At 43.9% G+C, this 18,502-nt stretch overlaps 1 protein-coding gene and 1 long non-coding RNA gene across 4 annotated transcripts; one reads left to right on the top strand and one right to left on the bottom strand.

Annotated features, from left to right (window-relative positions):
* Positions 1 to 4,638: 4,638 nt before the first annotated feature.
* parvaa (parvin, alpha a) lies at positions 4,639 to 15,210 on the bottom strand. 2 transcript variants are annotated; one of them, XM_027135902.2, is made up of 13 exons: positions 14,954 to 15,207; positions 11,295 to 11,384; positions 9,976 to 10,046; positions 9,794 to 9,896; positions 9,042 to 9,182; positions 8,814 to 8,929; positions 8,174 to 8,232; positions 7,383 to 7,402; positions 7,210 to 7,271; positions 7,058 to 7,126; positions 6,133 to 6,234; positions 4,989 to 5,061; positions 4,639 to 4,862 (listed from the first exon to the last, which is right to left on the bottom strand). In XM_027135902.2, exons 1-13 carry the CDS (start codon positions 15,078 to 15,080, stop codon positions 4,786 to 4,788), a joined length of 1,110 nt encoding a protein of 369 aa, XP_026991703.1. In that variant the 5' UTR covers positions 15,081 to 15,207; the 3' UTR covers positions 4,639 to 4,785. The 2 variants fall into 2 exon arrangements, with proteins under 2 accessions (XP_026991703.1, XP_026991704.1); XM_027135903.2 differs by lacking the exons at positions 4,639 to 4,862; positions 4,989 to 5,061; positions 6,133 to 6,234 and adding an exon at positions 6,251 to 6,882 and having other exon boundaries at positions 14,954 to 15,210.
* On the top strand, positions 6,619 to 17,298 carry LOC113636041. 2 transcript variants are annotated; one of them, XR_007138271.1, is made up of 4 exons: positions 6,619 to 6,697; positions 6,834 to 6,960; positions 16,684 to 16,822; positions 17,125 to 17,298. It is a non-coding gene; the product is annotated as an uncharacterized LOC113636041 (long non-coding RNA). The 2 variants fall into 2 exon arrangements; XR_003438951.2 differs by having other exon boundaries at positions 6,674 to 6,786.
* Positions 17,299 to 18,502: the final 1,204 nt, after the last annotated feature.

Here is an 18,502-nt window from a genome sequence, read left to right as displayed (position 1 = left end):
GTTTGTACAGCGCTGAACTGGATGCTATCAAACACCTTTACCTGGTAGCTACAGTGCAGTAAAAACCTTAAACACAAATAATCCTGCATCAAACATTTCCTGGCTGATTGAGTAGATTCAGGAGAGAGGCAAATGTTCCTCAGGTCTTTTCTTTTCCAAGCAGGTGTAAGGCTGTAATCCTGAGCTTTTTTCCTCGACCTTCTGGACCTTTTGACTTCTAAAAATACTTTTGCACTTGAAAACCTCATCCACGACCTCATCCACGGACTTTAAGGAGATTTCTAGGAAAAACACACAAAGGATAAAAAGAGCTCCGCCCTGCCTCGTCCTCGCGGTTACAGCTAATAAATCGCATATTTCTCTCCAGTAGCACAGTGTCACACACAATCACACCCCCTGATGTGTGTATCTATCAGCAGCATGAAGTCTGTGAGCGCTGAGTGATGTGAAAAGCTCAGAAAAAAAAATCAATAGCGCTGCTTTCAGAGACGGAAGGTGTGCAATTAATCCGTCGTGTAACCCGCTCTGGAGAATGAGCAACAAACCGGCTTGTTAACTCGTTAACCCAGCTTCCGTCTGAATACGCACCACGTGGCACTCAGAGGTGCGTAAACCATTTGCAGGATGATGTTCACACGTTTCGGAGGCACGTAAACGAGAGACGGACGGCCGAACGAGAAAAAGCCGGCTTTATCTCAGACGTGGATGTGAACGGTAATTAGGCGAAGTAACAAGCTAACAAAAACATGACCCAATAATACAGCATCCATTAGCAAGTGTGAACATAACAGTAAAGGCTAGCGTGCTTTCACAGCTTCACTGTATTCACAGGAATGAAAGCAGCCCAGGATGCAGAGTAAAGGGCCTGAAATGACTACAAAGATCAACAATGCTGCCTGTAAATATACGAGCGAACAAATCTCACGATGGAGGTAGAACTAGAAAAACAAGATCGTGACCACATGTATACCTTTTCCACCAGAAAGAACCAGGTCCTGGTTCAGAGCTAGTGCTGGTTCAAAGTTGGTTCCACTGGCGAATCTTCTAAGAACCGGACAGCATCACCGAGCCGAGTCTGACGTCACTGTATACGTGTCACGTTACACAGCAATATTAACAGCAGCGGCAAACACAAACACAACATCAACAATGGTGGATGTTGCTTTACTGTTAAAGCTTTGTGAACCTACATTGGCCTACAAACGCAGCTAATCCAACGTGTACGTGCAGTTCCATGTAATCTGTATAAACGGAGGTTGTAATCGAGAAAGCCTTAGCATGTAGCTACCTACTATCATGTGTGCTGATAATGTATCATATTGCGGTAAAGTAAAAGTCTATTAAACATTAGTACATTTAGGTACATTATCAAATGCGCTAACAGTAGCCCCGCCCACAGCCCCTAACACAAGCTGTCCTTAAGTCTAGACCAGCCACGTTTTGGTGCTACTTACGAACCACTTTTCCTGGTTCAGAGCCGGTGCTTTGGCTGTCGAAAAAGAAAGAACTGGTTCTAAATTAGGCTCCGAACCAGCACTCAAACTGCCTCGGTGGAAAAGGGACAATGATGTACCGTATCGTCAAATACCGAACTGTTCACGATAACAGAATATCGAGTGATCGGTATCGAACGTATTGGATCGCTACCTGAAAAATCATGACCTACTGTATCGTATCATATCGATTATTTATACCGACCCGAATCGAATCGTAGCAGATTGGTCAAATATGATATAGTCAAATATGGAATCATTCAGACTCCGTGTTCTCAGCTAGCGCTGCATTTGTAATTACACACGGCTAGCGCTTATCTGGACTAATCAGCTGTTAGATGTCATTTTCCTGCCAACCAAAACATGGGACTGTTTTTTCAACCATATCTTCAGTGTAGAAGGAGGCTGCATTTAATGCCACCGTGCTTTGGTTTCAGCCCGATAGAAGACAGAGATGAACTGATGGATCAGATGCGACTCCTGCTGGATGACTTCACTCTTCATTTCTGATCGATTTCAAGACAAAATCTAATATCAAGTAACGATGGCTGATCATGTGTCCATCTCACGAGGACCTGAGCAAAGTTAAAGGTTCAAACTCTTCCTCATTAAGAGGAGGCGAGTCGCTCTCGCTCTAATCACACCCGTGGGATTAGTACTTTTCCCACTCGGATATGACAGTCTAGCAAAAATAAAAGGAAATAAATCTCATTTGTATTTTATATGTTTAAACCTAGACGATAAGGCATGACACATTTATGGCAGCTTCGGTCCTCTCTCTGGGTTTCATTGTACACTCAAACGAAATCAGACGGATTCTGACAGACTTCAGACTCCATCCTGTCATCTGCAGAAAGCTTTTTAAACAGCCGAATCAAGTCGTTTTTAATCGTCCCGATGTCTTCTTGGCGCGTTTCCTGTTTCACATTGTGTCCGTCTGTCAGAATCACTCTCAAGATCGCATTCATACTGCATCAAAATAAATGTCACAACGCATTCACAATGGCAGCATTCACGACGCGGGACGTAACGGCGGCTTCTATCACAAAGCGGCTCGACGGGTTTGATGGATCAAAAGGCAAAGTAATGGAATTAACATTTGCTGTATTTCTTGATGTGCCGCAGCAGGACGATGATTCTGAATCGTTTCCGATTAAAAGCAACGCTCGACTGGCATTTGGGTTTTGAGTCTCAGGTTCTCGCTCTTGGCTGACAGGACTGGAACCTGAAAGGTCTGGTCTTCTGCTGAGCACAGAAACCTCAGGGCATGACATGTGAGATGCTTTTCAATTCATCAGGGTTGTATAGAGTGACTGAGTTCCAGTCAGCTTTAGTCTGAACGTCTGATTTCATCTTTGTTTTCCACACCAACTGATCACCATCTTGTGAAAAATCTTAACCAGGCCGCAACAAACAGGACCAAGGAACGGACGACCCAACCAACCAACCAACCAACCAACCATCCTACCAATGAATGAACAAACAAACGAACAAACCAACCACCATCATTGTGAGGAACCTTGAGCGTATCCCAGGAGCCTCAGGGCAAAATGAAAGGTAGAGTCTGGACAGGATACCGGTCTATCACATGGTACGATCGCGCGCACACACACACACACACACACACACACACACACACACACACACACACACACACACACACACACACACACACACACACACACACTCTTACAGACAATTTAGAGAAGCCAATCAATCTACAGTTTGGACTGGGGGAGGAAACTGAAGAACCTGGAGGAAACTCCTGAGGCACAGGGAGAACCTCATGGCACGGCGCACATGGCGAAGGCAAGAGTCAAACCCCGACCTTGGAAGATCTGCACGATTTTATAAACTACATCATTTCCACATGATTGGATGAAGACTGAAAGCTCAAATCTCAGACCTGTTCACTTAAAAAAAAGTGGAGTCAGTGTTGGTAATGAAATCATATGAAGTTTATTTATTCAGTCAAATTTGGTCAAGTTTATCCCAGTACTTGTAACACACAAGTATCTACATCTACACAAATGAAAACAAACACACACCTGATCTGTCTGGGTATCGTATCTCTGGAGCTCGAGTGAAGGATCGTTTCGTATCGGTCGGCTGTGTTTATAAAAGGAATTATAAAAAGGTCCTGAAATGGTTCTTGTATTAAACACACACACACTTACACTTACACACACACACACACACACACACACACACACACACACACACACACACACACACACACACACACACACACACACACTGTTCTGTCTAAACAGCATAGAAATATCTGCTTATATATAGAAAGATTTATATAAATGTATCAGACTCTTTGGAGTAAAGAAGAAACCAGGCACACTTACACACACTTACACACACACACTCACTCCCTCTCCTACACATAAACACACTCACTCCCTCTCCTACACACACACACACACACACTCACTCACTCTCTCTCCTACACACACAAAAGTCTCACTCTCTCTTCCTCTCCCCCACACATACCCCCTCACACACACAGAGCCAGTCTCACTCTCTCCTTCTCTCCCACACACACACAGTCTCTTCTCTCTTTCTCTCCCACACACACACAGACAAACACTCTCTCTCTCTCCCTTTCTCTCTCCCACACACACACACACACACACACTTACACACACACCCACTCACGCTCTCTCCCTTTCTCTCCCACACACACACACACACACACAGTCTCACGCTCTCTCCCTTTCTCTCCCACACACACACACACACACACACACACCCACTCACACAGAGTCTCACGCTCTTTCCCTCTCACACACACACCCACTCACGCTCTCTCCTGCACACACACACACAGTCTCATGGTCTCTCCCTTTCTCTCCCACACACACACACACACACACACACACACACACACACACACACACACACACACACCCACTCACGCTCTCTCCCTTTCTCTCCCACACACACACACACACAGTCTCACGCTCTCTCCCTTTCTCTCCCACACACACACACACACACCCACTCACACAGAGTCTCACGCTCTCTCCCTCTCACACACACACCCACTCACGCTCTCTCCCACACACACATACAAACACCCACTCACGCTCTCTCCCTTTCTCTCCCACACACACACACACACACACACTCACGCTCTCTCCCTTTCTCCCCCCCCACACACACAGAGTCTCACGCGCTCTCCCTTTCTCTCCCACACACACACACACACACACACAAAGTCGCCATTATAAATCCCTGTGGTGTCGATTCTCCCAAACTGAACCGCAGACTGAAAACTCCATCACTCCACGTGTCTGTACCGGGTGAAGAGGTTGTACAGAACACGTAGAGTCGACTTCAGGTCGCAGTTCACGATGTCTGAGAGAGAAAAGCGTGATTATATTATATCCAGCACCAGTATTTCTCTATGGGTGCCAATAATTCCGGACGTTATTGCACACGTTTCTAAATTGAGTGATTGAAAAAGAGGTCTGTATTATTTACCCTCTGCCCTTGGTTTTGGTCTCTCCAGGCCACCGTCCTGCATCAGCTCGAAGGCGAAGGACACGTTATGGACCTGTAAGAAACAGGACGGTAACAATAACCACACGTTTCCGCTCAGGACCGTTTTACATCAAGCACAACGATTTGTATGAAGTGCGAGAACAAAACCAGAGGGCAAACAGAGTCCCTTTAAATCTCTGTCCTGTCAGGTAAAAGCTGGAGGCAGGTGACAAGCCTCGTGTCTATAAAGTCAAATCCTCTAAACATGGCAGTACAAAGCAGTGCATGGCACGAGCAGGACGTGTGGACGGTTTCGACGAAGGTGAATAAACTCTGTAGACTTGGTTATTTCTGCTCTATTGTTCTCTGGTTGTCCTTTAATACACTCTTCTGCTGTCTCACATCCTCTCCGTGTCCAGCTGGACGCTGATCTCCGTGTCACTCTTCCACGTTCTGTGCAGAGGTAGATTACAGCCGTGCCCTGCCGCTCGGTGCCCACTTGGCTAGACGTGTTGGATCTGAACCCGGACACGGTGTCACGCGGCTGAGCCTCGACGCTGCACTCCATCACGCTTTAATGTGCACAAGGTTTAAATCGCAGGATCCAGGTTTAGACTTTCACCATACAGACATCTTCATAAACCGTTAAATATGAGCGTGTTCCCAGCGCGACCACTTTACGTGTAGCCACGCCCACGACTCTCCATATAAGGAAAAGCTCACAGAGTTCTGATGGTGAATTGACGAATACAAGGTGAACGTAAACACAGCATGATGCTAAACTCCCAGTGACGCACTTTAGCCGATGTAGCGTATAAGCTACCACACACTAACACGCTAACACGTTTTGTCCCAACGGAACGGCTAGTCTTATTGGCCTTAACGTAACGCTGTCTGTCAGGTCCTTAAGAAGATATGCCCAAGGTTCATAAAACTTTTAGTAGATTTGTGCTGAATGGTGGGTAAAAAATTGGCAGCGCCGAGTACACGACTTGAAGCCGATCGTGATCTTCTTAACGAGCTGGAATTTAGTGGATTCCAGGTTTCTTTTGGAAATTCCTCGTCGCGTCCACTTTGATAACGAGGTTCAAAACAAAACAGAACCAAAAAAAAAGATTTAAAATCAACTAAAAAACAATCGCACCTTCTGCTCAAAGTTCTCGGGGGTGAGGAAGAAATTGTAGAGCACTACGAAGTATCCTTCTAGGAGTCCCATCAGGAGCACAAGGTACACACCATCTGCAAACTGCGCACGCGCACACACACACACACACACACACACACACACACACAAGTCACTATAATGTCCGACAAAAAATCTTCCCATAAGTAATGAAAATAAAAATATTACCGTCACTAAGGACATAATCACAATAATCATCAACGCTGTGATGAGGCATGAAGACAAACAACTCAGTGTTTCAGATTAAACAAAACCAAGCAACTTCCGTGATATTTAAAGGAACCTGTAATGGTTCAAAATGGCCACAGGCTTTCTGCAGATCTGAGACTGAATAAGAAGTTGTGAGGTCATTGTGAGTTGTGTGAGATCATCATGAGGTCATTGTGAGGTCACTGAGGTGTGTGAGGTCATTGTGAGTTGTGTGAGATCATCATGAGGTAATTGTGAGGTCACTGAGGTGTGTGAGGTCATTGTGAGTCGTGTGAGGTCATCATGAGGTCATCGTGAGGTCACTGAGGTGTGTGAGGTCATTGTGAGTTGTGTGAGGTCATCGTGAGCTCCTCGTGAGGACACAGAGCTGTGTGAGGTCATCGTGAGGACACGGAGCTGTGTGAGGTCATCGTGAGGACACGGAGCTGTGTGAGGTCACGGAGTTGTGTGAGGTCATCGTGAGGACACGGAGCTGTGTGAGGTCATCGTGAGGACACGGAGCTGTGTGAGGTCATCGTGAGGACACGGAGTTGTGGGAGGTCATCGTGAGGACACGGAGTTGTGTGAGGTCATATACAGGTGACATACAGTAAACAGTTACAGAGCATGCTGTGTGTGTGTGTGTGTGTGTGTGTGTGTGTGTGTGTGTGTGTGTGTGTGTGTGCGAACTCAGTACCTGTGTGTCCAGCTCAGCCACCTCCAGGTTCAGTTTGTTCAGGTGTTTGTTGACGAATGTGATGAGCGTCTGCACAACAGATCAGCACAGTGTGTGTTAACGCAGTATCAGTGTCTACAGTCGGTTTGTTAAACACATCTGTGATGGTTTACCTTCTTCACCACACTCAGTTTGTCAGGGGCGTGATCGAACAACGTGTCAAACGCATCACGCTCTGAAGAGACAGACCACAATTTATTCACCCAAAAAAAATAATCTGATCAGATCTTAGAACGTAAAAGACCGGAACAATAAAAAGTAAAAGTAAAGGAGAAGTAAAACGTACCGTGTCGGCCGGATAAGGCCCTGTGAAGAAGAGGGGGGGAAACATCACAAAAAGCACAAAAATAGAAAGAATTATCTTCAAGAGAAAGAGAGAGACAGAGAGAGGGACAGAGAGAGAAAGAATGAAAGCGAGAGGGAGAGAGAGAGACACTGGAGAGACAGTGAACATCACACCATCACTGTGCTGATTAGAGAGAGAGAGAGAGAGATAACATCACACCATCACTGTGCTGATTTTATAGAGAGAGAGAACATCATACCATCACTGTGCTGATTTTATAGAGAGAGAGAGAGAGAGAGAGAGAGAGATAACATCACACCATCACTGTGCTGATTTTATAGAGAGAGAGAGAGAGAGAGAGAGAGAGAGAGAGAGACCGATAACATCACACCATCACTGTGCTGATTAGAGAGAGAGAGAGAGAGATAACATCACACCATCACTGTGCTGATTTTATAGAGAGAGAGAGAGAGAGAGAGAGAGAGAGAACATCACACCATCACTGTGCTGATTCCTGTCTCTAACACAAACCAGTGTTTTATCTTCATTTAATGTTACAGGACTGAGGTGAGAGTCTGAGAGCTGATCATCAGTCACAGTTATAGACTCTCAGTCACAACGTATGGATCAGTGTGTGTATAAACATGTACCAGCACACACACACACACACACACACACACACACACACACACACACACACACACACACACACACACACAGTATTTATGTGGTATTAAACTGTACATGAGCAAAGGCCCAGAACACAAATGTAGAGAAGCTGAAAAACTCACTCAGTGTTGCCTGTGATTTCCTCTTGAACCTGACGAGACTGTAGGATTCCCTCCCGTTTCTGTGTCAGCACACACACACACACACACACACACACACACACACAGACACACACAGAGACACAGAGACACACACACACACACACACACACACACACACACACACACACACACACACACACACACACACACACACACACAGACACAAACTGAATGAAACACTGAGGTTAAACAGGAAACATCTGGACCATGTCATAAAGCTGTCACTCTCTGAACGACACACAGTCCGAATGGAATCATTAAAACAGATAATAAACACACTCCGGCTGTAGAATGTTCTAGAACCAGAAGTCTCAAACTTTCTGCAACCGTTCACTGAAACATGACATCACTGATACAGCAAATTCTCACACAAACTAATTCTCGCCCACTTAGAGAACTCACTCCGTCACACAACCACAGCAGTGAGACACAGCTGCTGCTTTTCTTTGTTCTGTGATTATTTTGTACAACTGCAAAAGTTTACGATTACGTCAGATACGGTTCGTTGATCTGTTTATGGACGAAACGAACCCGGCGGCGCCTCGGCTACCGGAGACCTCGCGTCTATCACGAGCGATAACTGTAACGGGAACTTGCGTACCTGAACCACCACCACCTGGATGGAGACGTGGTCAGGGAGTCGGATCGGAGCTCTGAAGTGCTGAGACAGCGCCACCAGGAGGTGCAGGATGGCCACCATGCTTTTAGCATGAACAGCTGATACAGGAACAGACAACAGAAGGGTGTTAACTAGTTTATTCCCACACTGCGCTACAGCCACCAGAGATCATCTTGCCGTTCAGGTAGAATATTTCTCCTCGTCGCTTACAGTCGACATTCCACTTGGTGTTCCTGAGGGAGACGTTGAGAACCTCGTTGATGCGCTCGAGGACCGTCTGGAGCTTCTGCTTCTGAGCGATCTCGGACTGCGTGACCTCGGCCACGTTCAGCTTCTCACCCTCCAGCTTCTCTGAAACACCGGGGACGAGGAGGACAGAGAGACAGGACTGAAGAATTATGCATATATTAAACACCTATTTATTTTCTCTACATATTTGTCCTCAGGCTTTGTATTTTCTCACCAGCTTTTATTTCATCTGCTCCGTTTTGTTACATCGCTGTTTGATTATTTGTGTTTTTTTTTTTTTTGCTACTCTACTGTACATCAAACGCTCTAGACATTTATTTATAATAAGTTAATAACGTATTATTTTATAATGCTTTTGCCTCGGTGTGAAGTAAAGTTAATTAACCGTCACATTTTCGCTCGTCTTTACAGAGGGTGCCAATAATTCTGGAGCTGACGGGATCTAGTCGCTGTATTTGGACAAACTCTATTTGTTGAGAAGAACAGATTTACAAACGAATAGATACTTGAAAAAAAAAACAAGGAGGAATAAAATCCTTTTAGGTTAAAAGACGCAGTACGTTTAATTGAAACGTCTCTCCACGTCCTGGGCGTGAACTGGTTCGTCATGAGGTTTAGACGTGAGAGGGAAGTTTATCGTTAATTCTCACAGCACTCCTTTAATTTGGAGGACGTGACCTGATCACCGCCGTGGTGTTGGAACGGATCCTCACCGAAGAGCTTCTGCAGAACTTGTCCGTCGTACAGATCCTCTGCCAGGTCCTTGACGATGATCCTCTCGCCGACCAGCACGTCGTTGATCCAGTCGACGAGAACCTGAGTGAGACATCGTGGTTAGACCGTGACTCGCTCGAACGAACTGCGGGACTCGGAACCTTTACGTCCTCATCCTCACCTTCGTCAGCTCCTGTAGCTTGATGTTGTTCTTAGAGTTGGGGTCCATCATGGTGCGAACCTCGTTCTCCTCTGTTTGAAGAGAGAAGACAAGAACGTTGGAGAAAGAACATAAAAGACACTGAGCGAGAACTTGGATGAGGGACGAACACAGGGATGGACCGATTCCCTGTTTCACTTTCATCTTGGTACGTTCCCTCCTCTGTCACACCACAGCTACCGGTCAGACCTGCTGCACGTGATGAGTCACGAGCGGCGTAGACTCACCGGTAGGAACGAGCGATCTACCCTCTTCCACATACATGAGCTCAGAAACGCGAATGATTGGCTAGTGTCGCTGTGATTGACAGGGGAAGAGAGAGTGAGTGAGTGAGTGTATGCCCCGCCCACACACAACAGCTAATTCCACTGATTTATTAATAATAGAATCCCAATCTGTAATTCTGTTGTATAATCTGTTCACAGTGCTGTTATATTACAGAGGCGCCGTACAACGGAAGCCGCTCCGTCCCGAACACCGGAGACTCCTTCCGTAAATATCACACAAACCTCACCGCGTCGAACCGTTATCCGCTCTACAAAAATCCGTTACTATGGCAACGATAATGGATTCCGACAAGGGCGTTAAAGGCGGGGTTCACGATGTTTCAAAAATGCTTCAGAAAACTGAGTCGCGCCGACTGACAAAACAAACGTGTAGCCAATGAGCAGAAAGGGGCGTGTCTTGTCAATATGCGGCGGAGAGAGTGTTCGGTGCGCATGTGTGACATTAGCCGATACATTGACATGGCGGATACCTGCCGTTACCTCTGCCTCGGGTTCTAGGTGTTGAATGTCGTCTTCCGCGTGAAACGGAGCTAAACCTTTCATGGTACAACACACAGTACTGCAAAAACACATTTGTATTACCATAGTGTTACTCATTGTGTTCATTTACTGATAAAAATATACCCTCAGTCAGCTGCCCCAGCAGGTTCCGCCATAACAGTTGTCTGGGTTGCGCATGTATGTGTGAGGTGGAGCTATCAAAACAGGGGTGACACCCATTTGGGTTAGGGGCGTGTTTGTTTAGGTGATTTCAAATGTCAACATTGGCTTTCAGATATCGTGCACCGCACCTTTAATATGAGCTTGTGATTTGAACGGAGCTGTTTCAATACAGTAAATCAACACCTTCTGACCAATCAGAATCAAGGATGGAGGAGGTGTGTGTGTGTATAAGTGCAGGATAAAATAGAAAAATGTGTAGAAAGTAAGTGTGTGTGTATGTGTGTGTGTGTGTGTGTGTGTGTGTGAGAGAGAGAGAAAGAGGTGACGTACCCAGCATGGTGTCTTCAGGATGCAGCTCGTATGGTGTGGGACTCAGGGGCAGGTTGATGGCGTTCATGCCTTCCTCCTGTAGCTCAGACACTACAGCGCACACAAGAAAAAACATTTAAAGCAACAAAAGGTTTTACTTCCTCTCAAATCGCATGACAACGTTACAAACAAACAAACAAACAAAAAACAAAATTTTATATATATATAGTTTAGTTCTTTTTAACCAGTGAACAGTACAAATCTTTTATCCGTTAGGAACGAGGAATAATTCGACAAGAAGTCTGTTGTTTAATAACTTTAATAACTGAAGCGTTTGAATATTTCAGACGGAATTTAAAACGAAACCTATATTTAAATGAGCTGTTAATATTAACAGTGGTTTAACAAGGGAGATTAAGAAAGAGTGATGGAGAGAGAGAGAGATAGAGAGAGGGGATTGTTTTAGTGCTAAGCGCTAACCTTACACGGCGTATGAACAACGCGACATCCGTCGACACTAAACGAGCCGAGCTCCAGCCGTCGCTTGCAGGAAAACAGCTCTCGGCTTTATTAACGTCGCTATTTTAAGCCTGGTGTTAACAGCAGCCTCCTGCCAAGAGCACCGGGAGCCTTTCACCCCTGCCATTACCCAGCATGCATTACTGCACACACCTCCATCAACAGCCATGTTTACAGAGGGAACATCCTGTGCTGGATCTCAAAACCCCTCGTGATGAGCAGGACATCCTCAGGATCCTCACAATCAACACCATCAACACGGGCACGTGCTCATGCAGACGGGCACACACACTCAAATCCATGTGTGATGCACATGTGTGTGTGTGTGTGTGTGTGTGTGTGTGTGTGTGTGTGTGTGTGTGAGAGACAGAGAGAGACAGGAAGGTGCCAGACATGAACATATTCTTCTTACAGTGGTTTTTTTTTTTGCAAGAATTTTAAATCAGTGTTTTAATTTGAGCAGCAGAACCATGAGTGTGATTTATAATGGAGTTAAATAAGATCGATTTTAACTCTCTCTCATTCTCATATTCTCTCTTCTATTCTCACTCTCTCTCGTGTCACGGTTCACCCTGACAGCTTGGTGATGAGGTTTACAGCCTCTGAGAGACTCCATGGATCACCTGTAAACATTAGTCAACACACAGCATGTCTCATCACTACACACACACACACACACAGTAAATAATAAAGTTCTACACCATTCATACTGTATGTCTACACTGTTGTGAGTTTAAAAGAAGAGAAAAAAAAAAAGCGCGTAAAACTCCTTTATCTTTTGCCCTAATAAAGAACTGAACTGTAAGGGGCATCAGGGCTGTCCTTCTGTCGTCATGACAACAGCTGAACCTTTTATGACCATTTTATAAACGATATCTACTATGATAGTCCGTCCATCCATCCATCCGCCCATACATCAGTCCGTCCATCCATCCGCCCCTTCATGAGTCCGTCCATCCATCCGCCCATTCATCAGTCCGTCCATCCATCAGCCCCTTCATGAGTCCGTCCATCCATCCGCCCCTTCATGAGTCCGTCCATCCATCCGCCCCTTCATGAGTCCGTCCATCCATCCGCCCCTTCATGAGTCCATCCATCCACCCCTTCATGAGTCCGTCCATCCACCCGCCCCTTCATGAGTCCGTCCATCCACCCGCCCCTTCATGAGTCCGTCCATCCACCCGCCCCTTCATGAGTCCATCCATCCACCCCTTCATCAGGCCATCCATCCATCAGTCCATCCATCAGTCCATCCACACTTTTTTCAGTAAGCATATGAAACGGAGCAGAATTTTTTCCTTCAAGCTGTAAATAAGAGTTCATTTCCAGCTTGTACTTGTGTTGTCTGTAAGGCCCGAGCGCTGAATCATCACAGTACACTCAGCATTACCCTACATGGTTACGATACGTGCTCAAACATGACACACGCTTCACACTGGAGATGATTGTGAAGCACAGATTCAGGAAAATCTTTAGAGAGAAGCCTGAAATGACGGCAACACAAAAAACGACACACACCAACAAGGTGGCTTAATATAAACTGCACTTTGTATGTAGGGCACTTCTGGTCTGAGAGAGCGAGCGAGCGCTGATTATCTTCTCAATATCCACAACAACAAAACGCTGCATGCTGAGTGTCACAGAACTTCATTAAACTCTTATTGGTGTCGCTTTTCTTGCTGTTTTCACTTTCGGATGGTGTTTTGGTTGTCATGGAAACTGTGTAACTTGTTTGGTCTTGGTGTCATTTATGATGCGTGTGTGAGAGTGAGTGTGTGTGTGTGTGTGTGGTACCCAAAATTCTAATCAACTAAACTACATCTGTATAATCATCCATTCATTTAATCTGTCCATTATTTATCAGTCTGTCTGTCTATCCATCATGTCAGCTCTTCATTACCTTTTCATCTTTCTCTCCATCTATCCATTTCTCCACTGATTAGATTTTTTTTTATTTCTGTTTAATAATAACGATAATTATAATGCTGTTTGAAATATGTATACGTGTGTGTGTGTGTGTGTGTGTGTACTATTTCATTTCTCTTACTCTTTTTAAGAACATGAGTTTATTTTTGTCTTGTCTGTAAATGAACTCATTTTAATCCCATAGCTTTCCTGTAGAATTCTATACACACGCTCTCTCTCTCTCTCTCTCTCTCTCTCTCTCTCTCTCTCTCTCTCTCACACACACAAACACACACACACTCTCTTACACACACCTAAGACACACACGCACTCTCTCTCACAGACCTCTCTCTCTCTCTCTCACACACACACACACACACACACACACACACACACACACACACACACACACTTCTACACGTTTCTACATGTTACAGTTACTGAGTCCCTTCATTAAAACTCAACACCAAACAAACCTGAGCGACTGTAACGTGGCTGTTACACAAACCGCCGTAACACACAAACTGCCGTTACACACAAACTGCCGTTACACAAACTTGTTACACAAACATCTGTTACACACAAACTGCCGTTACACACAAACTGCCGTTACACACAAACTGCCGTTACACACAGACTGCCGTTACACACAGACTGCCGTTACACACAGACTGCCGTTACACACAAACTTCTGTTACACACAAACTTCTGTTACACACAAACTGCCGTTACACACAAACTGCCGTTACACACAAACTGCCGTTACACACAAACTGCCGTTACACACAAACTTCTGTTACACACAAACTTCTGTTACACACAAACTGCCGTTACACACAAACTGCCGTTACACACAAACTGCCGTTACACACAAACTGCCGTTACACACAAACTTCTGTTACACACAAACTGCCGTTACACACAAACTGCCGTTACACACAAACTGCCGTTACACACAAACTGCCGTTACACAAACTTCTGTTACACACAAACTGCCGTTACACACAAACTGCCGTTACACACAAACTGCCGTTACACAAACTTCTGTTACACACAAACTGCCGTTACACACAAACTGCCGTTACACACAAACTTCTGTTACACACAAACTGCCGTTACACACAAACTTCTGTTACACACAAACTGCCGTTACACACAAACTGCCGTTACACACAAACTGCCGTTACACACAAACTGCCGTTACACACAAACTTCTGTTACACTAAAGACACAGCAGACTTTTATGAAACTTTTACCTTCTTTCGCCTTTTTCCTTCTGACTAAAGTTCCCCCGAGTTTCCCGAGAAAAGTCTCATCTTTCTTTCTGAAGCTCGGAGACAGCGGTGTGGGAGACGACGGAGATTTCTGAGGAGACGACGCCATCGTTTCAGCTCCTAAACACAAAACTAAACTCTTTCTTGTGTCTTTAAGCTCCTGTTGGATCGCTGAAGAAAAAGCTCCTGGGACGGAAACGGAATTCCACAATATTCAGCCCTGCCCTAAAAACAATGGATTCTCCCACTCTGTCCTCCCCCTCGGTTACTGCACAAATGGTTTCGCCCACCTTCTTATTTATTTTTATATATATATATATATATATATATATATATATATATATATATATATATATATATATATATATATATATATATATATATATATATATATATTCTTCTTCAGGCCAAATCATAACCTCCTTACAGAGGCAACCAGAATTTAGACTAAAAAAAATCGAAGACATTTTTAAACTGCAATCTACGAAGCCCTAAAGCATCAGTGGTCCATCAGTGGATTCATCTCACCTACACTTACTGTACACTATAGACATCTACCAGCTCCAGTTAGACTGTGATACTAAAGAGGAGATGTGAACTCCATGTGGACTTTTACATCAATACGACATTTATCAGACTGTATATTTATAATCACACCCTCCAGTGTCACCCAGGTGAGGATGAGGTTCCCATTTGAGTCTGGTTCCCCTCAAGGTTTCTTCCTTTACCAGGCAAGGTAGTTTTTCCTCCCCTCAGTCGCCTGAGTCACCTCAGATTTGCTCATTAGGGATAAATACGAACATGTTTAAATATATCTAATATTAATCTTGAATTTTGTAGTATATTAATCTTTATAATAACCTTTTGTGGGGGCACGGTGGCTTAGGGGTTAGCACGTTTGCCTCACACCTCCAGGGTTGGGGGTTCGATTCCCGCCTCCGCTTTGTGTGTGTGGAGTTTGCATGTTCTCCCCGTGCCTAGGGGGTTTCCTCCGGGTACTCCGGTTTCCTCCACCGGTACAAAGACATGCATGGTAGGTTGATTGGCATCTCTGGAAAATTGTCCGTAGTGTGTGAGTGAATGAGAGTGTGTGTGTGTGCCCTGCGATGGGTTGGCATTCCATCCAGGGTGTATCCTGCCTCGATGCCCGATGACGCCTGAGATAGGCACAGGCTCCCCGTGACCCGAGAATAGTTTGGATAAGCGGTAGAAAATGAATGAATGAATGAATGAATAACCTTTTGTTTTATGTTTATGTTCTGAAAACAGTCAATTGACCGAAACATGGTCTTAGTCACGTGGTACGAACAATCGTTTGTAAATGAAAAACAAAACAAACAAACAAACAAAAAAAACAAAACAATATTACACTACTGAGTAAGATTAGTTTTAAAAACAAACCTAAACTAGACAATGTATAAGTGTAAATATATCATTATTACAGATTGTGACTGTAATTACACCTTTATATTATTTATAAGTGTAAATATATCAATACGACAGGTTGTAACTGTAATTACACCTTTATATTTTATGGTACTGAATTTTTATTTGAGAATTGACAAACATTGTTTTAATAAAAAAGTTAGCATGTGATTCTCATTTTCTGAATGAATATTCAGAATTTATTTTTTTGTTGATGCTGTTATTGAATATGATTGTAGACATTACGGATCATTCCTTACACAAACAATGCATCTGTTTATCCACAGACTGTTTATGACTCAGTGCCAATTGTGATGACTGATGACTATACAGTCACATCAATCAGCTGCATGAAGACGGCAGAGAACTGCTATACAGGACCGAGATGGTATTATTAACAATAAACAACATTAAAGTCTCGTCTTGGTGAGTTGGGCTTCTGTTCCACACATTCACTTCAATAATAATAATAATAAAAAATAAATATGTAATATACTTATTGAGCACTTTATTGTAAATATATATACATTATATATATATATATATATTATAAAGATACACACATTTTATACATACATACACATGTATATATATATTTATGTATGTATGTATGTGTGTGTGTGTGTGTGTGTACTGAACTACAAGTGTATTGTACTGAGAAAATCATTCATTCATTCATCATTAATTCATTCATTTTCTACCGCTTATCCGAACTTCTCGGGTCACAGGGAGCCTGTGCCTATCTCAGGCGTCATCAGAGATGCCAAATCAGAGATGCCAATTTTCCAGAGATGCCAATCAACCTACCATGCATGTCTTTGGACCTGGGGAGGAAACCGGAGCACTCGGAGGAAACCCACGAGGCACGGGGAGAACATGCAAACTCCACACACACAAGGCAGAGGCGGAAATCGAACCCCCAACCCTGGAGGTGTGAGGCGACGTGCTAACCACTAAGCCACCGTGTCCCCCCCCTGAGAAAATCCTATATTTATTTACTTTTTTAAAAAATTTATTAAAAAAATTGTGTACTCTAAAATGGCCTGGTGTCAAGCTTGATCCTGTGTGGTTTAACTGGCCTAGATTTTCAAATCAGCAGGGTCATCACCCATCAGTGCCAGAGATGTATATCTCAGGGTTATACATCCTTTCTTATTTATTTATATATCACCAACATATAAAATGTATAAGACATAAAAGTAGTCTACAAAGAATTTAATATTAATAAATTGTATATTAATTAAAAAAAATATTCTTGTTAAAAAAAACAGAAAAGAATTTAATATTAATAAATAATAATAATATTAAATAAAAATATATTCTTGTTAAAAAAAACAAAACAGAATATTATCTTGCTTTTGGAAAAATAAGGTGAAAGAGTGAGTATTGAAGAAAACACTCCCCTGCACTACAAACCCCCTCCTTTTTTCCCTCTTTTCCCCCATTTTCCTTCTTTTCTTTCCCCCCTCGAGGCAGTCCCTTTTGCCCTGGCTCTGGCCAAGTAGTTAATATTTTGGGCTACCAATCGTAAGGTTGTGAGTTTGATTCCTACATCCACCAAACAGTCACTGCTGGGCCCCTGAGCAAGGCCCTTAACCCTCAATTGCTCAGTTGTATAAAAATGAGATAAAATGTAAGTCTGTCTGGATAAGGGTGTCTGCTAAATGCTGTAAATGTAAATACATGGAGGCTGGTGGTGTTCCTTACGTACGTGTGTGTGTGTGTGTAAATCTGTTTCCATTCCTCTATCAACTTCTGCCTGCAGGACCTCTTACCCCGAATAAGTCCTACAATATATCTGAAATGTCAGGTTGTATTTTATAAAAAAAAAAAAAGCTAGTACTTCATGAAGAGCTACAGAAGGTCTAGGTGTGGTTTAGGGACCTGATTTAGCCGTCCATTACGTCTAATGCCCCTTTTCCACCGAGGCAGTTTGAGTGCTGGTTCGGAGCCTAATTTAGAACCAGTTCTTTCTTTTTCGACACCCAGGTTCTTAAGTAGCACCAAAACGATGCTGGACTAGACTGAAGAACCGCTTGCTTCAGGGGTGCACGTTTTGGATGTCAATGTAGGCTTGCGAAGCCATGAGCATTAACAGTAAAGCAC

The sequence above is a fragment of the Tachysurus fulvidraco genome, chromosome 17 (assembly GCF_022655615.1).
Source record: "Tachysurus fulvidraco isolate hzauxx_2018 chromosome 17, HZAU_PFXX_2.0, whole genome shotgun sequence".
Taxonomy (NCBI): Eukaryota; Metazoa; Chordata; class Actinopteri; order Siluriformes; family Bagridae; genus Tachysurus; species Tachysurus fulvidraco.
The sequence above is the reverse complement of the archived record's forward strand: the minus strand, read 5'-3'. Positions and strand labels throughout refer to the sequence as shown.